The 24450-nt window shown below is 39.8% G+C and overlaps 2 protein-coding genes across 4 annotated transcripts in view; both read left to right on the top strand.

Moving 5' to 3' along the window:
• Positions 1-981: 981 nt before the first annotated feature.
• tmem198ab (transmembrane protein 198ab) lies at positions 982-19391 on the top strand. 2 transcript variants are annotated; one of them, XM_077513813.1, is made up of 5 exons: positions 982-1379; positions 9432-9699; positions 11810-12391; positions 13144-13343; positions 15208-19391. In XM_077513813.1, the coding sequence occupies exons 2-5, from the start codon at positions 9543-9545 to the stop codon at positions 15361-15363; spliced, it is 1095 nt and encodes a 364-aa protein (XP_077369939.1). In that variant the 5' UTR covers positions 982-1379; positions 9432-9542; the 3' UTR covers positions 15364-19391. The 2 variants fall into 2 exon arrangements, with proteins under 2 accessions (XP_077369939.1, XP_077369940.1); XM_077513814.1 differs by lacking the exon at positions 982-1379 and adding an exon at positions 8199-8613.
• A 1142-nt stretch (positions 19392-20533) lies between these two features.
• Positions 20534-24450, top strand: part of dnpep (aspartyl aminopeptidase) — an 11386-nt gene continuing 7469 nt past the window's right edge. The window contains exons 1-6 of one of the 2 annotated variants that reach the window (XM_077513806.1): positions 20534-20674; positions 20896-20986; positions 21748-21836; positions 21904-22017; positions 22088-22213; positions 23515-23639. In XM_077513806.1, coding sequence (XP_077369932.1) covers positions 20555-20674; positions 20896-20986; positions 21748-21836; positions 21904-22017; positions 22088-22213; positions 23515-23639 — 665 coding nt within the window. In that variant the 5' untranslated portion in view covers positions 20534-20554. Of the gene's footprint in view, positions 20799-20895; positions 20987-21747; positions 21837-21903; positions 22018-22087; positions 22214-23514; positions 23640-24450 lie in introns of both variants that reach the window. The other variant, XM_077513807.1, reaches the window with a different exon arrangement.

Raw genomic sequence — 24450 nt, 5'->3', positions numbered from 1 at the left:
TTGTGTATTTTCTGTTTTATTTAATTTTTTTTTTTTTTATATATTTTTCTGTCATTAAATAAATTCTGAAAAAAAGAAATAAAATCAGTAAAACAGCCCCCCAAAAAATCTGAAAAACAGAAACACGGAAAAAACATTCAGAAATACAGAAAGAAATATCCATCCATCCATCCATCCATTTTCTTGACCGCTTATTCCTCACAAGCGTCGCGGGGGGTGCTGGCGCCTATCTCAGCTGGCTCTGGGCAGTAGGCAGGGTACACCCTAGACTGGTTGCCAACCAATCGCAGGGCACACAGAGACGAACAACCACCCACACTCACAAGCACACCTAGGGACAATTCGGAGCGCCCAATTAACCTGCCATGCATGTCTTTGGAATGTGGGAGGAGACCGGAGTACCCGGAGAAGACCCACGCGGGCACGGGGAGAACATGCAAACTCCACCCAGGAAGGTCCGAGCCTGGACTCGAACCCGAGTCCTCAGAACTGGGAGGCGGACGTGCTAACCACTCGTGCCACCCAATATTTGTTTCTGTTTTTTTTAATTGTTTTTTTCTGTCATTAAATAAATTCCAAAAAACACACACACACAAAAGAAATTCAGTAAAACAGCCAAAAAATATTCTGAAAAACAGAGGGAAAATACTCCGTAACATGGAAAAAGTATTCAAAAATCCAGAACGAAATATATTAAAATAAAACAGGAAAAAATATTCAAAGAAACATAAAAATATTCAGAAATACTGAATTGTTTTTAAACAAAAACATTTTTAAAAAATGTTTGATAAAAGACATTTTAAAAATTACTAAAAAAAAAAAAAAAAACTAGCGAATATTATTCCCAACTAATTTTACCTGGAATGAAAGTAGCTGCAGAGTTATTCATTTATTTATTTATTTATAAGAGGGGTGATTTTTGTTTTATCGGGTGGTTTGTTTCGATTCCCCACCTGTAGGTGGCGCGAATGACCTGCAAAAGTGCACAGTGTAACAGGCGATGCGCGTGCACGAGCTTCTCTGCCTGCCACCTTCATGGCAAGCACGACATCCCGCGTCCGTTCGTCGGTCCGTCCATCCGGGCTCGGGTCCAGCTCCACATTTGGCCTGCCGACCTTCCCGCCGCCGCGGTTCTCTTCTCCGCCGTCCAGTATTTGAAGCGGCTGCCGTCATGGAGGACTAGTCCCATCCGGTTCCATCGACACGGGAGACGTGCGTCGTCGTCTTGCTCCACCACGCCGACGGACGGAACACACCCTGTCGGGCTGGGTTTGGTGTTCATGGCATAGTCGGGGCTGGGGGCTACGGTGCCCCCCCCACCTCTGCGGTCATGAAGACGACGCGGGGGTGGCGCGTCACCCCGGTCGGAGCTGATGATGGTGAGTCCTGTCCGTCGACTTTCACACCACCTGCTGTCTAACGACGGATGCTTCGAGGACATTCATGAGTTCGGGATTGAAATGAGGTCATTCTAGGATGGAGGTCGATCCGGGTTTCCCGGATGGCCGCATCGCGGTCGATGAGTTCGTTGGGAGAAGGCGCGTGGCTCAACGGATGGATCGCTAGTGCAACGTGAGGCACAAACATGGCGAGGTTGACGTCTCCCAGTGGTCCGTGAAAGCAGCGCCAACCATTTGACGCCTGAAAGCCATTAATCCGCTTCATATCAAACACGAGGCCCAAGCATAGACAAATATGATACACAGAATTACCCACGAGGAAATCTATCCGTATTTTCTAAAAAGCAGCATTTATTCGATATCGGCTGAAGTCCCATGTACTGTACTAGCTTCTTGTCCTTGTCAGTAAGACGTATCAAATGCAGCACACTAGTAACACAACAGGCCCACCGAAGTAGAATGACTGTTGAGTTGAGATAATGCTACTATTGGCATGCAGTTGTCAGCTATTGCAAAGGTTTGCCTCACTGAGTCACTAGTAACATGTTCTACTAATGCACATAATGTCACGCCATGTCACATAGATGTCATGTCATAAAGTAGTAATGGGGCAAAAAAACGTCACTAGTGACAATCTAGTGCTCTTAAAAGGAAAGTCAACCTTAATTAACTCATTCACTGCCTTTGACAAGTATACTTGTCAATTGTATTTTTTAGAGCGGTGCTAAATGGGGGCGAATCTGAGCATGCTCCACTGTAAATATCAAACTTGGAAACAACTTTACTGATGCCCAACCACCGGTAGATGACATCATTGCCCCATTTTATAGGAAATAAACACAGTTTCAGAGTCCATGGGAGAAATGGCTGTATTTTGGCAAACCTACATTTTTCTGCTGTCAATTATAAAAGAACGGGACGGGACAAAAAGTAGGGAGTCTATTCTGTTATTTGGTAGATTCGGTTTATATATAATTATTGAATGGAATATCATGTGAGTATTGGAAATGTAAAAATTTTCTATAATGACTGGCAGTGAATGAGTTTACTTGACAATAATATGTTATATGTGACCTCACTAGCCTAAACATGACATTCTGATTAATATTACATTTGTGGTATATGAGTTATGCAGCAAAATCCAGCCGTTTTTATCCATCTCAAGGGGGCGGCCATTTTGCCACTTGCTGTCGACTGAAGATGACGTCACACTTGCTGAGGCTCTGGCTATGACCAATCACAGCTCACCTGTTTTCTGAAGCTGAGCTGTGATTGGATGTTACCAGAGACCTGAGAAACAAGTGGCAAAATGGCCGCCTTGTGAAAAAAAACTGCTTGATTTTGCTGGTTAACTAATAGTCCACTCACACAAAATTAACCAGAATACCCTATTTAGGCTAGTGGGGCTACATAGACATATTTTTGTCAAAAAATGTTTTGGATTTGACTACTTTTAAAAGCAAGTAAGCTGACTCCGCCCCCCTTTCTTCCTCGGAAATTATGTGCTTCAAAAAGTCAAAACATAAAATATGTTTTAAATTGTTAAAAACTGAAGATATAATCCACATTTTTCATAGAAACTTATTCAAAAGTGAGTCAGTTGCTCAACAGATAAAAATGTCTTCCACAAGTCAAAGTAAGATGACGAGTCTTCTTCGCCCGAAGACTTGCGTCCATTTCCCCGCCACTCTTATGAGGCGCTTCCTCTAGTGGCTCGCCAAGTAATTACTCAATAAGTCATGAACAATGGAGCCGTTATCGTGGCTTTATATTAACTACAAATATCGCCATACTTGCGTAGGCGACGGGCGTATGATCTATAATCTATCGGGAGACGAAGTATCAATATCGATATATCGTCACACTCCTACTTCCAACCAACTGGAAACGTTTGCGGGAGGACTGGCTAACTCCAAAGTAAAGTGCATTCATTCCGCTGTGCGAACCAAGATGTGATGAAGGCAGTATAGTAAAAGCTCCGGCTTGGCCAAATGTCCTTTCACTCATGCAAATCAACAGGAATGTTTTCAATTGTGCCAGCCATGCTCACTGTGGCGTTTCCTTGGCAAATGCTTCCGACTGTCGAGCGTGTCAGGCAAGGCGAGTGCGCAAGTGGCCACAATATCAGCACGGTCAGAACGGCTTCCCATGCAAGCCCTGCGGCTCAGCCAGACTTTTGTGAGGAGAGAAATACACAACATGTCAGTTTAGATCCGCTCACGCGTCGTCGTCATCAGCCTGAGCTCCTTGCAGCACCTCCATGCGGCTTTTGTTTGTTTGTTCAGCTCCTCGGGAGAACGGCAGTTGTTGTCCGTGGCAACGAGCGTCATTGAAATTCCTGGGCTGACGCCGCACGGAGGCGTCTCGGTTCTTTCTCGCTCCGGCTGAGAGGCGACGGGGAAAAGAGGAGGCTTTGTCGCAGGAGGTTTTGGCGCTTAACTGTGTGATGAGGACGGAAGGTGGGTGGCCCGAGAGCCACCTGCGGCAGTGCAAAAGACCAAATGGAGCGTGTGGTGCAGTGGAAAGCAGTGGCAGATTGTTGAAAATGCGCCCCGTCGCCACTTGAACCTCATGTTGCAAAAGGGATGGAATCATAGAACATTTTCTGTACGTTTCAGAAACAATTCCGGTAAATGTCCAACCGAAGTTGCGCTAGTGAATTTGGGAAATAATTCAAATTGGAAACTTTCCATGGGATGGTCATGGTCACTGTTTTAAACAAGTGGACTTGACTTTATGTGCTGCTTTGAAGACCCCCTTTTTCTTTTATCGCTCAGTTCCTTAGACCACAATATTAGATTTGGCAGAGGCATCTTTGTTGAATTACAGTTATAATTCTTTCATAAAAAATATTATTTCCTCCTGTAAACAGCATATAGTATACATATATTTAAGGCAAGTTGTTAAATGTCAGAAGTTTGTGTTTATGTTTAACACATTTAAAACATCATAAATCATACTGTTTCTGCTGAGTACTGTCTCAAATGTTCTCCAATCTCGATACTGTAAATGTATAGGATCGTATGCCGAGAAACGTTTCTTGGGAGAAGCAATATGGCGGCCTCGCGACTTCAAAAGTCTTGGCCTATCGCAGTGGTGTCCAAACGACGGCCCGGGGGCCATTTGTGGCCCGCCGTCCATTTTTCAGTGGCCCGCAACATATGCTAAAAATGCCATTTGACTCAGTTTAAATTAAAAAAATAAAACAAAAATGTTTGGAGATTATAAAGTATGAAGGGAGGGTATCGAAAAACAGGTGCCATTAAAGTTTTTGTTTTTAGTTAACTAAAACTAATGAAAAAAACAAAACTAAAATTACAAAAACAATATTGTTACCGAAATAAAATAAAAACGAAAATGCTTTTTAAAAATGAAAACTAACTGAAACTACATTTTGTGTTTACAAATCTAATTAAAACTAACTATAACCATAGCAAACATGTCCTTCGTTTTAGTCATTGGTAATTAATTTAATGCATGAGCCTTTGGGGATGATTTTAAATGTGATTTTTAGTAGATTTATTTTGATATAAACCGGAATAATGACGTTTGAAAGTATGTCACACAGAAGTGACGTCATCTCGCAGCAGCCAATAGAAAAGCACCTTCAGATGAAGTTGCTCCCATGGTGTTTTTTTTTTTTTTTTTTTTTAGATATTGCGTGCAAGTAACACACATTTTAAAAAAAACAACTAATACTGAAACTAACAAACTAAACTAAAACTAAGCATTTTTTAAAGAACTAAACTAATAAAAACTAACAGAACCACCCTGAAAACGAATACAAACTAACTAAAATGAAAAATTCAAAAACAATAATAACCTTACTGACATATTACAAATAAATTGGTTTATATACTGTAGCATTTTTCTAAATATGCAAAAGCACAAATAAATTATTTGTACAATTATTAGGACTAAACACAATTTCTCATCTTTTTTTATCTTCATAACATTATGTGGTCCTTGCGTCCTTGTGATTTTCTGTATGTGGCCCTCAAATGAAAAAGTTTGGACACCCCTGGCCTATCGGCTATCCAGTAATATGAACGGAAACAGGAAGTAACGGTACTTTTAGCTCAACCCACTGATCTGTATATATGACTGGATAGCCGATAGGCCTGTCAAGACGCTATGGATGACCTGCTGTGATAATGAGACTTTTTTTTTTTTTTTTTTGCTTTTATTAATTCCAAAATCCACAGACATCCAAAACAAACTGAGCACACAGAACTTTTTGGCCCGTGGGACTGTGGGTTACAGGAGTAACAAGATGGCCGCCCTGTGACTTCATCGGCTTACACTGGCGTGCATGGCCTTCTTCATTACACCTTGTCAAACTAAATAGTGCCCCGCCATCTAGTGGCTGACAGTGGAATTGCACACCAAATAAAGTCAAGATGGGGCTCTACTGTATGTTTACATTCCATTTAAACCTAAACTTGATAAATTCCTGCTTCATTCCAATTTTTCCCAGTTGGAAAGTTCCCACCTTTGACCTTATGCCGCCCTCGTTGTATCAGGATGTCCTCTTTGTCACGCTTCGGCCTGTCGGACACGTGAGCTAGATGGCACACAGTCACACTTTTTCCACAGCAGCCTCGTATTGATCCCCATCAGCTGACAGTGAGGAGCGGGAATCTCGGCGATCCGCTCTCAGTGTTTGTTCGCCCGGGACTTCGGACGGAAACCGAGCGAGCACAAAAGAGAGCTCGCTGCGTGTTAAGGAGTCATTTAAGGAGAGCCTAGTCCGGATAAGCGCTAAGTTCAGAAGACGAACGCTTGGATGTGTCGCTCTGTGATGGAGAAATCGACAGGCCAGTGTGAGTAAATTCATACTGGATTCATTTTATGACCACCACGTGCGGCTCTTTACTGAGTTGTTTTTGAGATTGCTGCGTTGCTAGATTTGTAATCTGTTTACGGAGGGTCGGATGTTTGTTTTGATCCAAGAATTGATCAGCATGTGGACGACAGAGCCTCAACCAACACGCACGCAAACAGGCGCAAGCGTCTATTTGAACGAGTGCGTGCCAAGCTTCTGATTGGCTCTCACGCTGTTGCTATGGCAGTCGCTGCGCTTTCATTTTACAGGCGACAGGTCGAGGCTCACGACGGTCTGTCAGCGTTCCGCCGTTGTCATAGCGACAGACAGGAAGAGGGCAAAGGCGGGTCAGTGTTTATGCTGTAGGTCCGGATCAAAACTCGTCTGCGAGATTTTTTTTAAATTTATCTAAGAGGATGATGCACATTGACATCTGTGGTACGAAATGGCTTAATGTTAGCGCACACACGCGGACAAACAAACAAAGACAGACAGACAGACAGACAGACTGATGTGGTGTTTGGCAGTGGCTTGATAATCCTTCACCAAATATGCTTATTAATGACATATTTGTGTCTGTGCCAATGTTGTAGTGGCTACACAAGATGAGGAACATTTTGAATGTTATAGTGAATTATTCATCCTTTATTTGATCCATATTGACAAAGAAAAAAAAAAAAGTCAACTAAAAGTTGCCTGTTTAAAAAAAATAAAAATAAAAATGTTAGTAGTGTAATCAAGAACCATAATATTAAAATAACTTGATTACATTAATTACTTGTGGATTAGGCCTACTCCAATACCAAATTTGTTTTAATAAGACAACAACAATATTTCAGTATGATTTAGGGGTGTCAGACGATTCATTTTTTTAATCGGAATTAATCGCATAACTTCAAATGTTAACTCACGATTAATTGCAAATTTTATATCTGTTCTAAATGTACATTTTTTTTCCCGAATTTTCATACTCTTAATATAAAATATGTCTGCATCGTTACAGTAATTTCATAATAATTTAGAAAATTAAAAAGATGTACTGTACTTAAAAAAACGGGTGTGATATTGATTTGTGTTGGGCATTTTTCTACCACTAGCTGGCATAATTGCATTTGTAAGACATTGGTGACAGCTCAGTGCATTTTCCTTTTCATATTAACTCATTGACTGGCAGCCATTTTGACTGAAGCAACCCTTTTCGCTTCTGGCTGTTTTACTGGATTTTGACTGATTTTGCAAAGCCTACAGAATATTGTGTTCTATTGCTATCAAAACATGGAACCTACCAAAAGAAATGTTAGTCTCTTTTTTCATCAGGAAAAAAAAAATGTTTCCGTTTTGCAGCAATTAGTATTACAATATAGCTAAGTTTCACCATTATTCACAAATCTGTTTAGAACTGTGGGGAAATCAGCTTGTTTGCAATATGGCCCTGGTTGATCTCTTATACTCTGCTGCCCCCTACTGACCGTTTTTGTAATTACTACCATTCTTTTACCCATTCTCTATAGTTAGGAGGCTGCATCAAAGCCTTCTGTATGCTCTAGCATAAAAAAATAAAATTAAACAAAAGCGTATAAATATGCCTTTGGGACACTAAGCATTTGAAATAGAACATATTTATACATTTTTGGGAGCAAATAAGTTAAAAGCCATCTAATCTTTAACATAAAGAAACTTGTGAAATTCTACGCATTTTTCAAATTGTAAAATACAACTTGAGCCCAGTCTCCACAAATATATGCATTATTATTACATTTATTAGTAGAGGTGTGCAAAATTTCCGATTCTTAGATTATTCACGATTCGGCCGTGGAACAATCGAGAACGATTCACAAAAGTCCAAATTCCGATTATATAAATATGCCAAGGGAACCGAAACTAAAAGTGGACCGGAGGGAAAGTACGCGGAACTGAAACGCAGTAGCGTGCGCGGTCTTCGGGACGCTTAATGGGACGGACCGAGAGTACACATCCACAACTCACGCCTCGACATTCAAAACAACAACAAGCATGGCTGAGCTGACCAACCCACCTCTTCGTCAGATCAGACCTGCTCCGAAAAGGCAAACAACTTGAGGCGGAAGTATCAGCTAGCTGGCTGCAGTGCGTCGGTTAGCGTTCGACAGGGCGCCGCGCAGTGATACGAACGAACGAACAGAAAAGTAGTGGCTGGCGGTAATGGCGTCTGACTTTATTCAGAAAAGAGTATTGTGGTGGAAATGTATCACGCTTTTGAAAACAAATAGTTTTTTTAGAAGAAAAAGGCTTTATTTCCGAGACCCCAGCCAGCTTGCTGGACTATTTTCCTCTCGTCCAACGTCGAACATGAACGCGTGTCACCGAACGCTGTCAGAAAGAAGTCAGTGCTGATCGCACACACGGGAGGTGAGGATCAAATTGAGATTCATGTTAAAAAAGCCGAACGATCCCTTTAATGTTTACACGTTCATGTTTTCACAAGTTAAAAAGCAGAAAAGCACTTGAGGTTTTTTTTTTTTTTTGTACCTCTGAGAAACTTTAATGTTTACATGTTCATCTTTACACAACTTAAAAAGCAGGAAAGCACTTTTTTTTTTTTTTTTAGGCATTTGTATTGAAGTAGTAGTTCACATTGTCTTTCATTTATATCTCAGTGCACTTTTGAGTGGATAAAAATAATATATTTTTGCTCAATGCTATGTTTTATTCTGTTGAAGACTGAATATACTTAAAAGCGGTTGTTACAGAATGAGGACTTGAGTATTTTATTTACTGTTTTGAACTGTTAACTTGATACTGAAATAGTAGTTTATTTAGGCCTGAGAGGACTTTTGTACTATTTTTGTAACTAATGTACGAAACATTTAAAGCACCAAAATACATTGTTTTTTTTCTGCTGCCTGGGGGGAAATCAATAATCGTTTTATAATCAAATCGTAGCCTCTGAATCGTAATCGCAATCGAATCGTGAGGTGCCCCAAGATTCCCACCTCTATTTATTAGTGCGAAATTTTGACGTGGGCATGTCTGTTGTGTTGCGACTGGAATTCCCCCAGTACAGGCTTTCCAAGTAAGCGATTAGTTTGTCATGACTAATTTTTGACATGGTCCCAAAACAAGCTTCAATTTGCTAAATTCCTGATGTCTTCCCTTTTCTTTCTCTAAATTCCAATGGAAAGTTTTTCCAGGTTGAGTTGAGTCACAGGCGCCTGTTTCGTCCCCAGGTGAAGATGGCATGCAGCCGGCCGGTGCTCCATAGTCTCCCCGTAGCCTGGCCTCTCATCTGATCGATCGCCTGTCGTCCTCCATTTCCTTACTTCTTCTTTTCGCTCGTCATGACGACCGCGGCGGAAACACTGCAGGGCCGCCCCGAACTGCAGCTGAGCCCCCGGCTGCTGAACGGATGCGAAGACTCGGACGGCCGCTACAAGGTGGTCCCCTCCGTGGTTTGCTCCATGTGCTGCCTTTTTGGTGTCATTTACTGCTTCTTTGGTGAGTGCCACTTTTGGATGCCCTCACACTCAACGCTCTATGACTTTCCGTGTAATATCAACAACCATGGGGAAAGATCGAGATTTGTGTTTACATTTTTTTTTTTTTTTTTTAATGTCAGGTAAAAAAAAAAAAAAAGTTTCATTTTATATTCTGTTAAAAATGTATTTGTTAGGTGAAATCTAGAAAGACTGTATTTTATATTATTTTTTTTAAACAAAAACAAGTAGCCTATCTATATCAAATGAAATCCAGAAATCACTTTTTTTTCAATAAAATTATTTATATTAAGTAAAAAAAACAAACAAAAAAAGTCATCTGTTATTTTTCAGAATAAAAACTTTATTCTTAAAGTCACTGTTAAAAATGGACTAGTGAGTAGTAAAGTGGTATGTTTACACCAAGTATGGTTCTTAGCATCTACTGAATGTATCTATTCAATTAATTTGTAATTTCATTGAATTAATTTTAAAATTATTAGTAAGTAATAAGTAAAGTAACTAAGTCACTTTTAAAAGGAAGTAATCAGTAAAGTAACTGAATTCCCTTGCGACAAGAAAAAGATTAAAAAAAAACCAAAAACTGTTAGTGAAAACATTTTAGAAACCCTGACGAAAAATTTGCTACCTTCGCAGACGTTTTGCCCCTCAGTGGGATACGGGGCTTTAAAGTGGAAGTCGACCTTAAACATTTCTTGACAATAATATTTTATATGTGACCTCACTAGTATAAACATGATATTCTTATTAATGTTACATTTGTGGAATATGAGTTATAAAGCAAAATCCAGCTGTATATATATCCATCCCGGGGGCGGCCATTTTGCCGCTTGCTGTCGACTGAAGATGACATCACAGTTGCTCAGTAAGTCAATCACTTCGTACACTGTAGCACCATTGCAAACGAAAGTTCATCGAGGTATTTATAACAACGTTTCGACAAAATAGGCATTAATATTCACATATTCCTGCTTGATAATTCAACGTGGATGACATTGGATTGCATCCATACTGCTCCATGAAGGCGGACATGTTTCGCTCGCAAACCGGAAGTACGTCGTCAGACACAGGACGTATGTTTAGTGATAATACTTATCCTTTAAAGGGGAAGTCAACGGTAAACATTTCTTAACTTATATGTCACCTCACGAGTCTATACATGACATTATGATTAATATTCCATTTGTGGAATAAGAGTTATTAAGCAAAATCCAGCAGTCATTACTATCAGAAAGTGGCCATTTGGCCACTTGCTGTCAACTGAAGATGACATCACAGTTGCTCAGGGCTCAGGCAACAACCAATCACAGTTCACCTGTTTTCCAAAGCTTAGCTGTGATTGCTTGTTGCCTGTGCCCTGAACAACTGTGAGGTCATCTTCAGTCGACGGCGAGTGGCAAAATGGCCGCCCCCTGAGATGCATAAAAAAACAAAAACAAACGGATTTTGCTGCTTAAACTCATATTCCACTAACGCAATATTAACCAGAATACCATATTTAGACATGTGGGGCTGTATAGAACATATTATTGACAAATTTTTTTTTTAACTTTAACTCATTCACTCCCAGCACATTTTCTCTTTTTTTACTGGATTTTGACTGATTTTGCAAGGCCCACAGAATATTATGTTGTATTGCTATAAAATCATGGTACCTACCAAAACCAGTACCTTAGTCCCTTCTTGAATCAGAAAAAAAAGTATATTTCAATCTGTTTCCATTTTTCATCAATTAGCATTAGAATATAGCTAAGTTTCATCATTATTCACAAATGTGTTTAAAACAGTGGGGAAAAGAGCTTGTTGCAACATGGCCCTGGTTGATCTCATACTCTGCCATCTGCTGGCCATTTTTGTAATAACTACCATTGCTTCAACCGTTGTCATCAGTTCAGAGGCTGCATCAAAGCCTCCTGTATGCTCTAACATTAAAATAAATACGTCTTTGGGACACTAACATTAAAAAACAAAACAAAAAGTATAAATATGTCTTTGGGACACTGGTAGTATATAAAATAGAACATATTTATACGTTTTTGGGAGCAAATGAATTAAGCACTTTTAAAAGCAAGGAAGCTGACTCCGCCCCCCTCTCTCCCCCTGCCCCGCAGGCTACCGCTGCTTCAAGGCGGTGATGTTCCTGACGGGCCTGATGTTCGGCTCGGTCGTCATCTTCACGCTGTGCTACAAGGAGCGCGTGCTGGACACCCAGCTGAGCGCGGAGGCCTCGGCGGGCATCGGCCTGGGCATCGGCGCGCTGTGCGGCCTGGTCACCATGCTGGTGCGCAGCGTGGGCCTCTTCATGGTGGGCCTGCTGCTGGGCCTGCTGGTAGCCGTGGCCACCCTGGTGGGGATGGAGGAGCTGTCCCACAGCCCGCCGCGCTCCGTCTGGGTGCCGCTGGGCGTGCTGCTGGGCCTGGGCATGCTGTTTGCCGTGCTGACGCTCCAGTGGCAGCGCGTCTTCACCACACTGTCCACCGCCGTCTTCGGCGCCGCCGTCATCACCGTGGCCCTGGACTACTTCGTAGAGCTCTTTGCGCTGGTGCTGTACGTGTACGAGCGGATGAAAGCTGCCCCCGGCAAGCCGGTCTGCTGGCTCACGTGGGTGGTGCTGGGGGTGTGGCCTGCGCTCACCCTGCTGGGCGTGGTGGTCCAATGGAAGGTGACGGCTGAGGGCTACTCGCATACGAAGGGTGAGGAGACGTGCCAGTCGCTTTTTTTCCCCTCTGAGTTTTCATACTTTTGTTAACATAAAAATGGGGCAAAAATGTTAAACTAATGGCTGCATCCGCGGTTATGTTCAAGGCTCAAGTGCGGTCCCAAAAAAATAGTGTGATTAATCTGCGTTAATACGTGATTAATGCAACATTTTTCTGTGATTAATTAATCTATTAACGCTTTAACTTTGACAGCCCTAATTTAAATTCAATTAAATTTATTTTTATTTAGTTAAAATTAAATTTATTTGAATTAAATGTAATTTAAATTAAACTTCATTTGTTTTAATTGAATTTAAATTAAAATACATTTGTTTTAAATTAATTTAAATTAAATTAAACTCAATTTATTGTAATTTAATTTAAATTTGATTACATTTATTTTTATTTAGTTAAAATTAAATTTATTTTAACAGAATTTAATTTAGCCCAGAGCCAGCTGAGATAGGCGCCAGCACCCCCCGCGACCCTTGTGAGGAATGAGCGGACAAGAAAATGGATGGATGGATGGATGAATTTAATTTAAACTTCATTTGTTTTAATTGAATTTTGAATAAAATACACTTGTGTTAATTCGAATTAAATTAAACTACATTTATTTTCATTTAATTTAAATTCAATTACTGGGTTAATTTAATTAAATACAATTAAATTTTATTTCAACGCTAGCTTCTGCCCTTTTTCCATTTCAACCGCCTAACTGAGCTCCATCCGTCCTGCTCCCCCAGTCATCATCAGTCGCCAGCAGAGGAGGATGCAGGTGATGCGCATTCGCCAACGGGACGACCGCTACCGCCACAAGAAGAAGAAGAAGAAGCATCTGGGGTCCTCCGCCAGCCAAAGCCAAGCCAAACAACTCCACCAGGAAGCCGCCTATCGCCGCAAGCCCAATCCAATTCGCCGCTATGACACCGACGTCCTCTCACCGGTGAGTAGAAACAGAGGCCGTTTCCGATCGCTGCTTGGCTGTCAATTTGTTTTGGACTTTGGAGCTGAATTTTTGGGTGCTCGGCAGCCGTGTATCTCACTGTGCTGAGCAGATTCTCACATTCTGAACCAAAATAGGAGTGCACTAAACTGATCTTGACACGAAGCAGGCAGCGGAGTGAACAATCGCTGTTTGCTCTGCGAGCTGAATTATTACTTTTTTATTCATCTGGCCGTTATCAATAGAAATGTTGTCGCCATTTTACCAATGTGTGATTGGTGGAAAAAAACGAAGCGAGAGATGAGAATAAATCTCAAATCGTCTTCTCTTCTCCTGCTAATTGCCATTCAGTGTAGAAAGTAAATGAGTGGTGTCTTTTCCCATTGAAAAAAATGGAACATGCCAATACTGGAATCCATTTCAGCTCCATTTGTTGTCATGTATATTTTAATATTTTTAATGAGGACAAATAATATGACAAAACACCACCATCACCATACAGGAAGGATGTATTAATTAAAAAAATGTATTACTTGCGTGCAATATTTAATAAACACCATGGTAAAACAAAAACACATTTAAAAAAAAAAAAATCTTACCCAGCTTTTTGGCTGAGTTAAAGCTAAAAGTCAAGCACGCAAAATGGTTGCCCAGGAACGACGTCATGTGAAGGTGCTATCCTATTGGCTGCTGCTAGATGACACCACTTTCAAACGTCCTTATTCTGGTTAATATCGAAATAAATACTGTACACTTAAAATCAACCCCAAAGGCTCTTGTATTTAACTGAATTACCAAAGACTAAAACGAAGGACATTTTCGCTATAATCATAGTTATTTTTGTAAATGTATAATGTAGTTTGTTAGTTATTGTGTTTTTTTATAAAGCATTTTTTGTTTTTATTTGATTTTGTTAACAAAATGTTTTTTTAATTTAGTTTTCGTCAGTTAATATAACCTTGTTTGGAGAGTGAAATGCCACTTGGAGTGGCATTAAACAGCCTCGTAAGGCGGGTGACTCGTATCTCAACCAGGGTTATTATAGTTTTGGAATTTTTCATTTTAGTTAGTTATTTCATTTTTATTTTTATTTTTTTATTTAATTAGTTTTTATTAGTTTTAGTTAAATAAATAGCTTGGTTTGTTTTGTTTGAGTTAGTTTCAGTATTAGTTTTAGCTTTTTTATGTGTATTACTTGTGCGCAATATTTAAAAAAGAAACGGCATGGGAGCGATGTCATCTGAAGGTGCTTTTCTATTGACTGCTGCAAGATGACGTCACTTCTGTGTGACATACTTTCAAACGTCCTTGTTCCGGTTAATATAAAAATAAATGTACTTCAAATCACAATTAAAATCATCTCCAAAGGCTCATGCATTAAATGAATTACCAAAGATGAAAACAAAGTACATTTTTGCTATAATTATAGTTAGTTTGAGTTAGTTTTGTAAGTATAAAATGTAATTTTTAGTTTTTGTTTTTTTTTTCATTTTAGTTTTCGCATTTTTGTTTTTATTTTATTTTGTTAACAAAATTGTTTTTTTTAATTTTAGTTTTAACCTTAGTTTTAGTCAACTAAAATAACCTTGATCTCAACTCAACTTTATCTATAAAGGACTTTAACACAAGCGCTGCTGTGCACAAAGTGCTGTACATGGAACAGAAATCGGTCACGCAGTAAAGAATAAGATAAGTAAAACAAGAACAAAAACATAATTATACAAGTGAATAAAATTTACATCAATAAATGAATAACAAGAAGTAGGTAAGTGAATGAATAAATAAATTAATTATTACCAAACATGGAGTTTTATTCAATCCCAGATGCTTAAATTCCCTTGTAATTTCTTTTCTTGTGATGCAGAGCTACATCCAGAATTTCCGGGACCGGCAAGTGCAGGCTCAGCCTTTCCCCGGCCAGCTGTTTGGCGGCCCGCACGAAGCCGCGGTGAATCTGGGCTACGACTCGGGCTCGACGGCTCACTTCACTGGAGCCACGGGACCCCCGCTACGAGCCTAACGCGTCACCTGCACTCAAACGAGACGCACCTGTGCTCGTACGGGGGCAAAAAAACCACATTGACTCGTGACCTCCTCTCACTGCATGATTTCACTCTCACGCACACAGCGACGACGTGATCGGTTTCAGCGCCTCCGATCAGATCAGGGATCAGAATTTAGACCCACCTCAGGCCCAGGCATCCTCGCAACAGATGATCGTCACTCTGCGGGCCTCCCTTGTGCCATCCGGGTTCCATTCGTCACCTTTCAAATGGGATTTTGCCCCCCCCTTTTGGTGCTGGACCGTTTTTGTCTTCAAGTGGATTCTGCTGTACCGGGTGCCTTGCTCCTCCTGTGACTCTGGAGGGGCGTTCTGCCGGTTTTTGGGTGCTCACACAGGGTCACATTTGATTCAGGGCCGGGCTCGTCGGCACCACCATGCCTGGGACCTGCGAACGAGCGCGCAAGTTCGAGAAAGCCATACGGATTGCGGCGCCTCGCCACAACTCTCCCACGACGCGTGCCGGAAAGCTTCGGAGGTTCGATCGCCACCTTGTCACAGTCCCATCAGAACCCCAAAGATCATTTTTGACATCCACCATGCTCAATATTTCCCAACGTTGATTGATCCAAGGCACTTATTTGACATTCGGAAACAGCGCACCGCCAAACAGAAAAGTCACCAAGAGTGCTGTACAGTAAACCCTCCTCCATCGCGGGTTCCGGGTTCGAGGTCCGGTGATTTCACGAAAGGTTTCTGTACAGTTAATCACGCTATTTTGGCCTAACTCTCATTATTAGTCAATCACTATGTCGCTGTTTGAAACTGTAAATTTGAAAGAACGAAACAGGAAGTACAGTACTCGATTTCATTACCGGTTGAATGTCATCTGCTGTAATTGCTTTTTACGCCCACACAAAGCGACGGCTATAGGTTAAGTTCATAATGTACATCTTTGGGCATGACTATTCATGTATATTGTGCAATGATAAGTTTGTTACAAAAACAGGGTTTGTTTACTGTCAACACATTGAGGTTTTGGCACACTGTTACACTGTTGGTGCAATATTTTTGTGATAACCATTGCTCTTGCTCTCTCTAACTACATTATATGTGAATGTTTGTATTATTTTAAAAGTGTGTTTAAGGGAACACAAGACTTATGAAAAACTAAGCAGCTATTCTGTGAAATGGTTAATTCCAACTCTTCCCTCAACAAAATGTCAATTTACGTTGAGCGATTATGATTTTATAGCACTTTTTATGAATTAGTCACGTGATCATCGTGACGTATCGCGTGCGTAAAATACACAATTGAATGACGTGGCTGCGTGGTTTACTGGGAGCCATGTATTACGATTAGACTGAATCCGAACGGCCAAACGGAATGAAAATGCTCCATCCAAACACCTCCGTCGGAATGAAAAGGCTGAACCCGAATTGAATTTCATTCGGAATCACAGGGGTGGTACATTCCATTCGTCAATCCGAACGAGCGTCACTTCATTCAATGGCGAGGCTGCGTGCGGCAATGCGCATGCTCTGTCTGGACGTAATCGAGTCCTGACGCCGTCGTTGCCACCCACTAAAATGGCGGCGTCTCCAGAGCTTGTCTGCGAGGGGAAAACTTGTTTTTAATGTACTTTAAACTTTTTTTTTTTTTATCAAGATGTTGCTTCGATAAAAGTGTTAACACTGTTCCAACTACTGTACTAAATGACAAAATAACTCCATCTTGATAAATCACGTGATCGACGCCGGTGCGTCCCGCGGTTGCCGCGGGGCTGATCTGATTAAACGGGGGAGCATCTCACATGTAAATCTGATTAAACGAGGCAGCATGTCACATGTAAACAGGTGACCAGAGATCTTCATTCCGAATGACTTCAGTCAGATTGACTAAAAAGTCTCCATGTAAACCTGGCATAAATAATTAATGAGGATTGATCGCGTCCCACTGCGGACATCAAACCTTACAACAAAGTAGCACTTCTCCAAAAGTAGTACAGCCACGAAGGACTCGCCAAATATTTGTTTCAAGCCGAAAGCCGGATGAAACTGGCACTCTGGCAGATCCAGCAGTTGGCGAGTCCAAGTGTACAGTAAAAATAATCTATGTGATTTGTACTCTGCTGGGCTAAGCTAAATGTGTGTTAAGCACGGTTAAAACCAAATTCGGAGAGCCCCCCCACACACACACACAACCCCCCCATACACACACACACACACACACACACACACACACACACACACACACACAATGACATGAAACCTGGCGTGCTAAAGATTTGACTGCGTAGTAGACGGTCTTTTTCTTGCCCATTACGTCAACAAACTCCCATTGAATTGAGCAAGGCGGCTTCCTGTTACACACGGGATACGTCATCACGATCACCACGCTATATTCTTTATTTTGATACTTTATTCGGTTTAAAAAAAAATTCAGGGAATAAGATGCCAGAAATATTTGCACTATTCTTTATACATAATGCCTAATCCAATACTGGAAAATGAGTTATAAGTCCTGTATCCCTTTAAAGACCTTTCCAAAAAAAAAATTAAGTGCCATGAATGCTATAAAAGGATGCCTGGAGAGTATTTAAATAGTGTGTTTCTATATTGCGGATTTCATTTATTGTGGAGTGGTCTGGAACGTAACCCCTACAATGGAGGGGGGGATTACTGTATATATAGTGAACGGGGAAGTCAAAAATTCTTGAAAATAGTATGTTATATGTGACCTCACAGTCTAAATATGACATCCTGATAATATTACATTAGTGGAATAAGAGTTTAACAGCAAAATGCAGCCGTTTTTATCCATATCAGGGGCGGCCATTTTGCCACTTGCTGTCGACTGATGATGACATCAACGTTGCTCAGGTAACAACCAATCACAGCGCAGCATCAGAAAACAGGTGAGCTGTGATTGGTTGTTGCCTGAGCAACTGTGATGTCATCTTCAGTCGACAGCAAGTGGCAAAATGGCTGCCCCCAGATGGACAATTATGGCTGGATTTTGCGTCATCATAACTCGTATTCCACAAATGTAAATGTAATCAGAATGTCATGTTTAGACTAGTGAGGTCACATAAAACATATTATTGTCAAGAAGTGTTTAAGGTTCACTTCCACTTGAAGTAATAATGATCTCATCACAAATTCAGTATGAAATGTGCGCCTGTTTAATTCATCGTATTCTGTTTTTGTGAATGGCAGCAGAAGTTAAATTAACCTACAACCATTTAGATGATCAAGAACGTTTAATTGTTCTGTCACATAGCTTATGAACAAAACCATATTATTTGGATTAAATGAATCATAATTTTCAGACCAACTATAAGTGAAATGGGATCATTTTCCGCAGCAATCTTGAAGATCTTTCAGGTTGGGCAAGCACATTCTGTACGCTTTGAGACTTGAGGTTTATACAGTCACATACATTCCACCTTCTGTTGTGCCACAAAATAGCTTGTTAATATCAGAGAGGCAGATAAGGTTGTGAAAATCCCCTTTATGGTAACATTTATGTAAAAAAAAAAAAAATATATATATATATATATGTGAGGCTTGACCTTTGTAAAAGCGAGGAGTGAATGTACGAGATGTTTGCATGAGCGCCCCCTAGTGGCTTCCTTTAGATCCCAAAACCCCACAAAGTCCTCTACGTGCACCCACGTCAACCTTTTCAACATTTTGTCTTCTATTTTATTTCATTCCTTCCTTTGGTTGGAATCTGTCGGGATGTCATCACCGTCAATTCCAACATGAAAGCATGCCTTCCTGTGGGCCAACGTGCTGTCAGTGTGTGCCAGTTGTTCACATAAAATCTTGACGTATTTATTTTAGGCTTGCCAGTTAGTTGAACATCTCAACAACTCATTGCTGCACACACAGAAACACTTTTATCTCCTCCATCTGTCTCCTCTTGATAACATGTTCTCTAACCTGTCTGTATATGTAGAAATATGTAGATAAAAATCATTGCTACGTGCACAAACGCATTGATAATAAACTGGTGATGTGATTCACATCTCCTGACTGTTCGGTTCTGCGTCCTGTTCAGCTTATTTCAAATTTAAACCTTCATTGGTTGACCATGTTGGGGATGCCAATGATTATTAGGGATTTATTTATTTATTTATTTTTTTAAGTGGAGCTGAGCGGTTAATAAAAGAACATGATGTTTCGGCAAGCTACTTATACGAGTAAAAAAATAAAATAAAATCTCCGCAACTATGGCCTGTTTCAACATGCCACTTGTTCTTCATGCTTCAACTTGTCTGAGTGCAAGGACAGGAATCCCCCACATTAGGGCCCGCTACTATAGTTGTTCAGACTTTTTATTTTACTCCAATGTTTGAAAATACTGGCTTGTTAGGTTTTCAACCACTGTGGATGACGATGCTTCAAAAAGGTTAAGTAAACAGCAGTTGAGACGTTGATTTAACAATCTTGGTTCTTAACAAAACAAGAAAGTGAACTAAAGGGAGCATTAGCGACGACCGCAACGGCTTCAGAAAGGCGAGATAGTCCACATCCATGGCCTTATTTAAAAGAATTGCGGCTACCAGGATGATTCGTGGCAAAAGCGTGTCATGTGCCAGCCTTAAAACCACCGGCTTCTGGTGTTCAAAAATTCTAATAATAATTGTAATAATAAACAGGTACTTTTTCTTATAATCCTTAGCTAATTTTACATTTTTGTAAAAAAAAAAAAAAAATATATATATATATATATATATATATATATAAGCTTTGGTTGAAAAAAAAAATTACAATTTGAAAAAAAAAAAAAAAAAAAAAAGCAGCTGAGCATAACGAGCTTATAGTGTTTTAGCCCTGTCTAACATAACTCCAGTGGTTGGGGAAAAAAATGAGGGGTGGAAAACGAAGAGTGCTGTTTTGTATTAACCTCCTCCCCCACATCTTGTTTGTAAAAACCAAATAAAGAAAATATTCAGCAGATGTTTTTTTTTTTCCAAAATGTTTTTAACAACTACCTTTTTTTTTTTTTGTAAGAGGGGAAAAAAAATTCACTGTCAAAGTTCATCAAGTTGACGGTGTACCAAAAGAGCATCGTACACAAGTTACACAATAAATAAATAAATAATCGGAACTTCAATGTTCCACCTCACCTTCTATGTTTGTCGATTCTCCACATTCTCCATTGCTTTAGCTTTGTGTAAGTACACCTCCTGAGCACGAGATGTCGCTGTATACGAGCTCCTCCTCTCTGCTCCATCAGTCACAAAATCTTACTTCCGCTGTTGCCATATCTCACTACGCGACCGGTTCTGAGACTGGTCTCAAAGTTCAACTAATGCAGGTGAGATCTGTTTAATAAAGGACTCGTTTTATTGTGTCAAGTGGCAGACGGCAGTGGTGTTTTGACAGACACGGCGGCCTTTAGTTTAGCTCAAACAACAAGACGTGCAAGTTTGCTAGTGAAGGTTAGCAAACGATTGTTGATTCCATTATCGGACCTATGTTAGTCATCTTTAATATGTAACACTAACATATATATATTTTGTTATTTTTCTCTCACAGTCCGTAATAATGAAGAGCTCCAAGGAAGCCGTGCAGTCAGCTGCAAAAGAATTTTTACAGTTTGTCAACAGAGGCGTGTCTCCATATCACGGTAATGATGAGATGTCATTTAATTTGCATTCCTCCTTCATTATTCATTGTTGTAGAGTAGTCGACCTTGAGATTCATTCTCACTTATTATGTGTCCTCTTTAGCAGGGTTTCCCAACTGTTATAGGGATTAGGCTTTTATTTATTAAAAAAAAAAAAAAGTTACATCACATACCCAGGCAAAAATGTCACTAAAGTGTGGGTTTTTTTCTGTTTTAAAAAAAACGCCTTTAAATTAGAATAAAACAGTGTAACTTGGTTATTTCTCAATTTATCTTCTCAACCTTTTTCGTTTGTTTGCTACGTGAGAAACCATTTATCTGATTGTCTGTTACGTTTTCATGAATAATATCCACAAGAAGCTTCTATGAATTGAAATTCTGAGGGATTCTCTAATTTTATGCGGCAAAATTGAATATGGCATTTCAAATTGTGGCAGAATAGGTCATGTATTTATTTTATTTTTTCCCCCCTGAATTTATTTGTGCTGGAGAATTTTCGAGGCCTTTGAACTGCTCATTCTATTTTTTAAATTAAATTCCACAAAATTGTCAGCCTACTATTTGGGAAACACTGTTCTCTAATAACCCACATCTTTTGTAGAAGACTGTAATCTATTGTCTTGTGTGCAGGTCAAACTTCGACTTTGAGATTGAGATAAGATTACAGGGATCTTTCATCATCTCTCACCTTTGCACTTTGGCTCCCAGCAGCGGCCATAAACATGTTCACGCTTTAAACCAAATGATTGTGTCTTCTTCAGTGGTGGAAGAATGCCGGAAGCGTCTTCTGGCGGCGGGATTCGTCGAACTGAAGGAGATGGACAAGTGGGACGTCCAGCCGTCCAGCAAAGTAAGTTGTTGGCGTGCGCTGTTGTGGTCTCGCAAGTAAAAAAAAAAAATGTGGCGTATTTTTGCAGTACTTTGTGACCCGGAACTTCTCCAGTATCATAGCTTTTGCCGTGGGGGGGCGTTACTCGCCCGGGAATGGCTTCTCCATGGTTGGAGCCCACACGGACAGCCCCTGTCTCAGGGTGAGGAGAAGTCAACACGTGTACGTGATGTTGAAGGCCAACTTAAATGACACAAACTGTTGTTTCTCAGGTGAAGCCGAGGTCGAAGAGGACAAAGCAAGGCTGCCTTCAGGTCGGCGTGGAGTGTTATGGCGGCGGCATCTGGAACACCTGGTTTGACCGGGACCTGACCATTGCGGGCCGTGTTATGGTCAAGGTGATATTAGTACAATCCAGTCATACTGTCACTATCGAGTATTTTTTGAATCGATTAATTGGATTCATTTGAATTTTGCATGAAAGTATATTACAAAAGATTCCCCCCCCCCCCCCCCCAATAGTCATATTCACTCACCTACTTCTTAATTTACTGATGTAAAATGTATTTACTTGTAAAAAACAAACAAAAAAACTTGTATACATACTTAAAATTTTTTCCTTTATTCTTGTTTTGTTACCTTATTCTTTACTGCACAACCGATATTTATGTTTATGTACAGCACTTTGTATACAGCAATGCCTGTTCTGAAAGCGCTTTATAAAGTTGAGTTGAGTTGAGTTCCTCAGCATGCGTGATGTCATCATCAATCGACAGCAAGTAGAAAAATTACTTTTTAAAGGTATTAATTGCACATGAAAAATAATGAAGTTACCACATTAATTATAGACAAAATATGAACTTTTTACTGCTGAAAATGTCTCAATGAGTCAAGTATGCCTTTAATTAAACACCAAAGATAATCAGTCTTCTTTCATAAAGAACTACAGAAATCAGTCAACAATTACTGTTGATATGCTGAGATCAGAAGATTTGGACCATTTTAAATTCAACAAATGGCTCCAAACAATTACTCAATTATTATAATAGTTGTTGACTAATTTGATTAATTTTAACAGCTCTAGAATCTAGGCTTTCAAAGTGCTGGGAATTTTCTGATACGTTTCCCATTTTCAAGTCTCTGGTAAATTTCATGGGAAGTTAAGATCAAGAATTTTGGAACTATTGCAAATTGGGAAAAAAAAAAGGTTATCACATTTTAAAGCATAAATATAAACATTTTGTTATGTTGTAAGCAGACATCGATATAAAAATAGATGCTGGAGCTCTCTATGCGCACATGCAAGGATATTGTAGTACTTCATTGCTTAAAAAAAAACACGACACAATGTGCTGTGCAAAATAAAAATTGAACACAAAGTAATAAAATATAAATAAATCAATAAAACACTAAAACAAGGGAAGAGTCTCATCCCAAGTATATTAATTGCTCTATCTCTTTTTTTTTCTACTTCCCATCAGTCGTGGTACAGCTATAGCTCATTTGTAATCCAGTTTTGTTGCATCACACAACGCCAAAAAAACAAAACAAAAAAAACCTGCCGGCTTACTGGTTAAAGTCATACGAATTCTCATGAAAATGTTCAGCTTTGAAAAGTCCCACAATTTCTCAACCCTTGTAAAATCCCAAACTAACTGCACTTTTGCTTCATGCACGTGTATCATCCATCGTCATGAAGGGAGACGGCAAACTGCTTCACCGGCTGGTGCACGTGCCGCGACCTCTGCTGAGGATCCCTCACCTGGCCATCCACCTGCAGAGGGACATCAACGACTCCTTCGGCCCCAACAAGGAGAACCACATGTCAGTACCTTGACCAGATGTCCAGAACTGAACAGTACAGAGCCTCACCACATTCGTTATCTCATAATCCGTCCGTCCGTCCGTCCGTCCGTCCGTCCATCCATCCATCCATCCATCCATCCATCCATCCATCCATCCATCCATCCATCCATCCATCCATCCATCCATCCATCCTCTGCTGCTTACACTAGTGGTGTGCGATACTGCAAATTTTGGTATTGATCCGATACCAAGTCAATACAGGGCCAGTATCGCCAATATCGATACTTTTTGAAAATTATAGTATATATAAAAAAAAAATATATATAATATAATATAATATAATATATATATATATATATATATATATAATATATAATTACAAAAAAAAGGTAGCTGTATCATTTCAACCTTTAAGTGTTTTTGTTTTTATTTTTTTTTAAATGACAAAATTAGGACAAAGTCAATTGATAAATAGAAAGTACTTTATCATTGTTTTACCCCAGAAACATTTTAACCATCACAAATTTATTTTTTTAACGTTCTTAAAGCGCACAAATGATCATATGAAAATAAATGTAAACATATACTTTATCATATACTGTTCAGAAACTACAAATACAAAAAATAACTAAAAAAAATCCGCCTTCATCACTTCTTTTTCAACCGAAATAAAGATGTTAAAGATTATCATGCACCAACAAATAAACAACTTACCAAAAAAAAAAGTTTTTTCAAGTACAATACGGTATGTGTTGATGCAATCTACTACAAAGATGAGACGTGATGTCACACAATCGAAACACTACTGTGACATGCCCGTTATCTGTTT

The sequence above is a fragment of the Festucalex cinctus genome, chromosome 2 (assembly GCF_051991245.1).
Source record: "Festucalex cinctus isolate MCC-2025b chromosome 2, RoL_Fcin_1.0, whole genome shotgun sequence".
In the NCBI taxonomy this organism is placed as follows: Eukaryota; Metazoa; Chordata; class Actinopteri; order Syngnathiformes; family Syngnathidae; genus Festucalex; species Festucalex cinctus.
The sequence above is the reverse complement of the archived record's forward strand: the minus strand, read 5'-3'. Positions and strand labels throughout refer to the sequence as shown.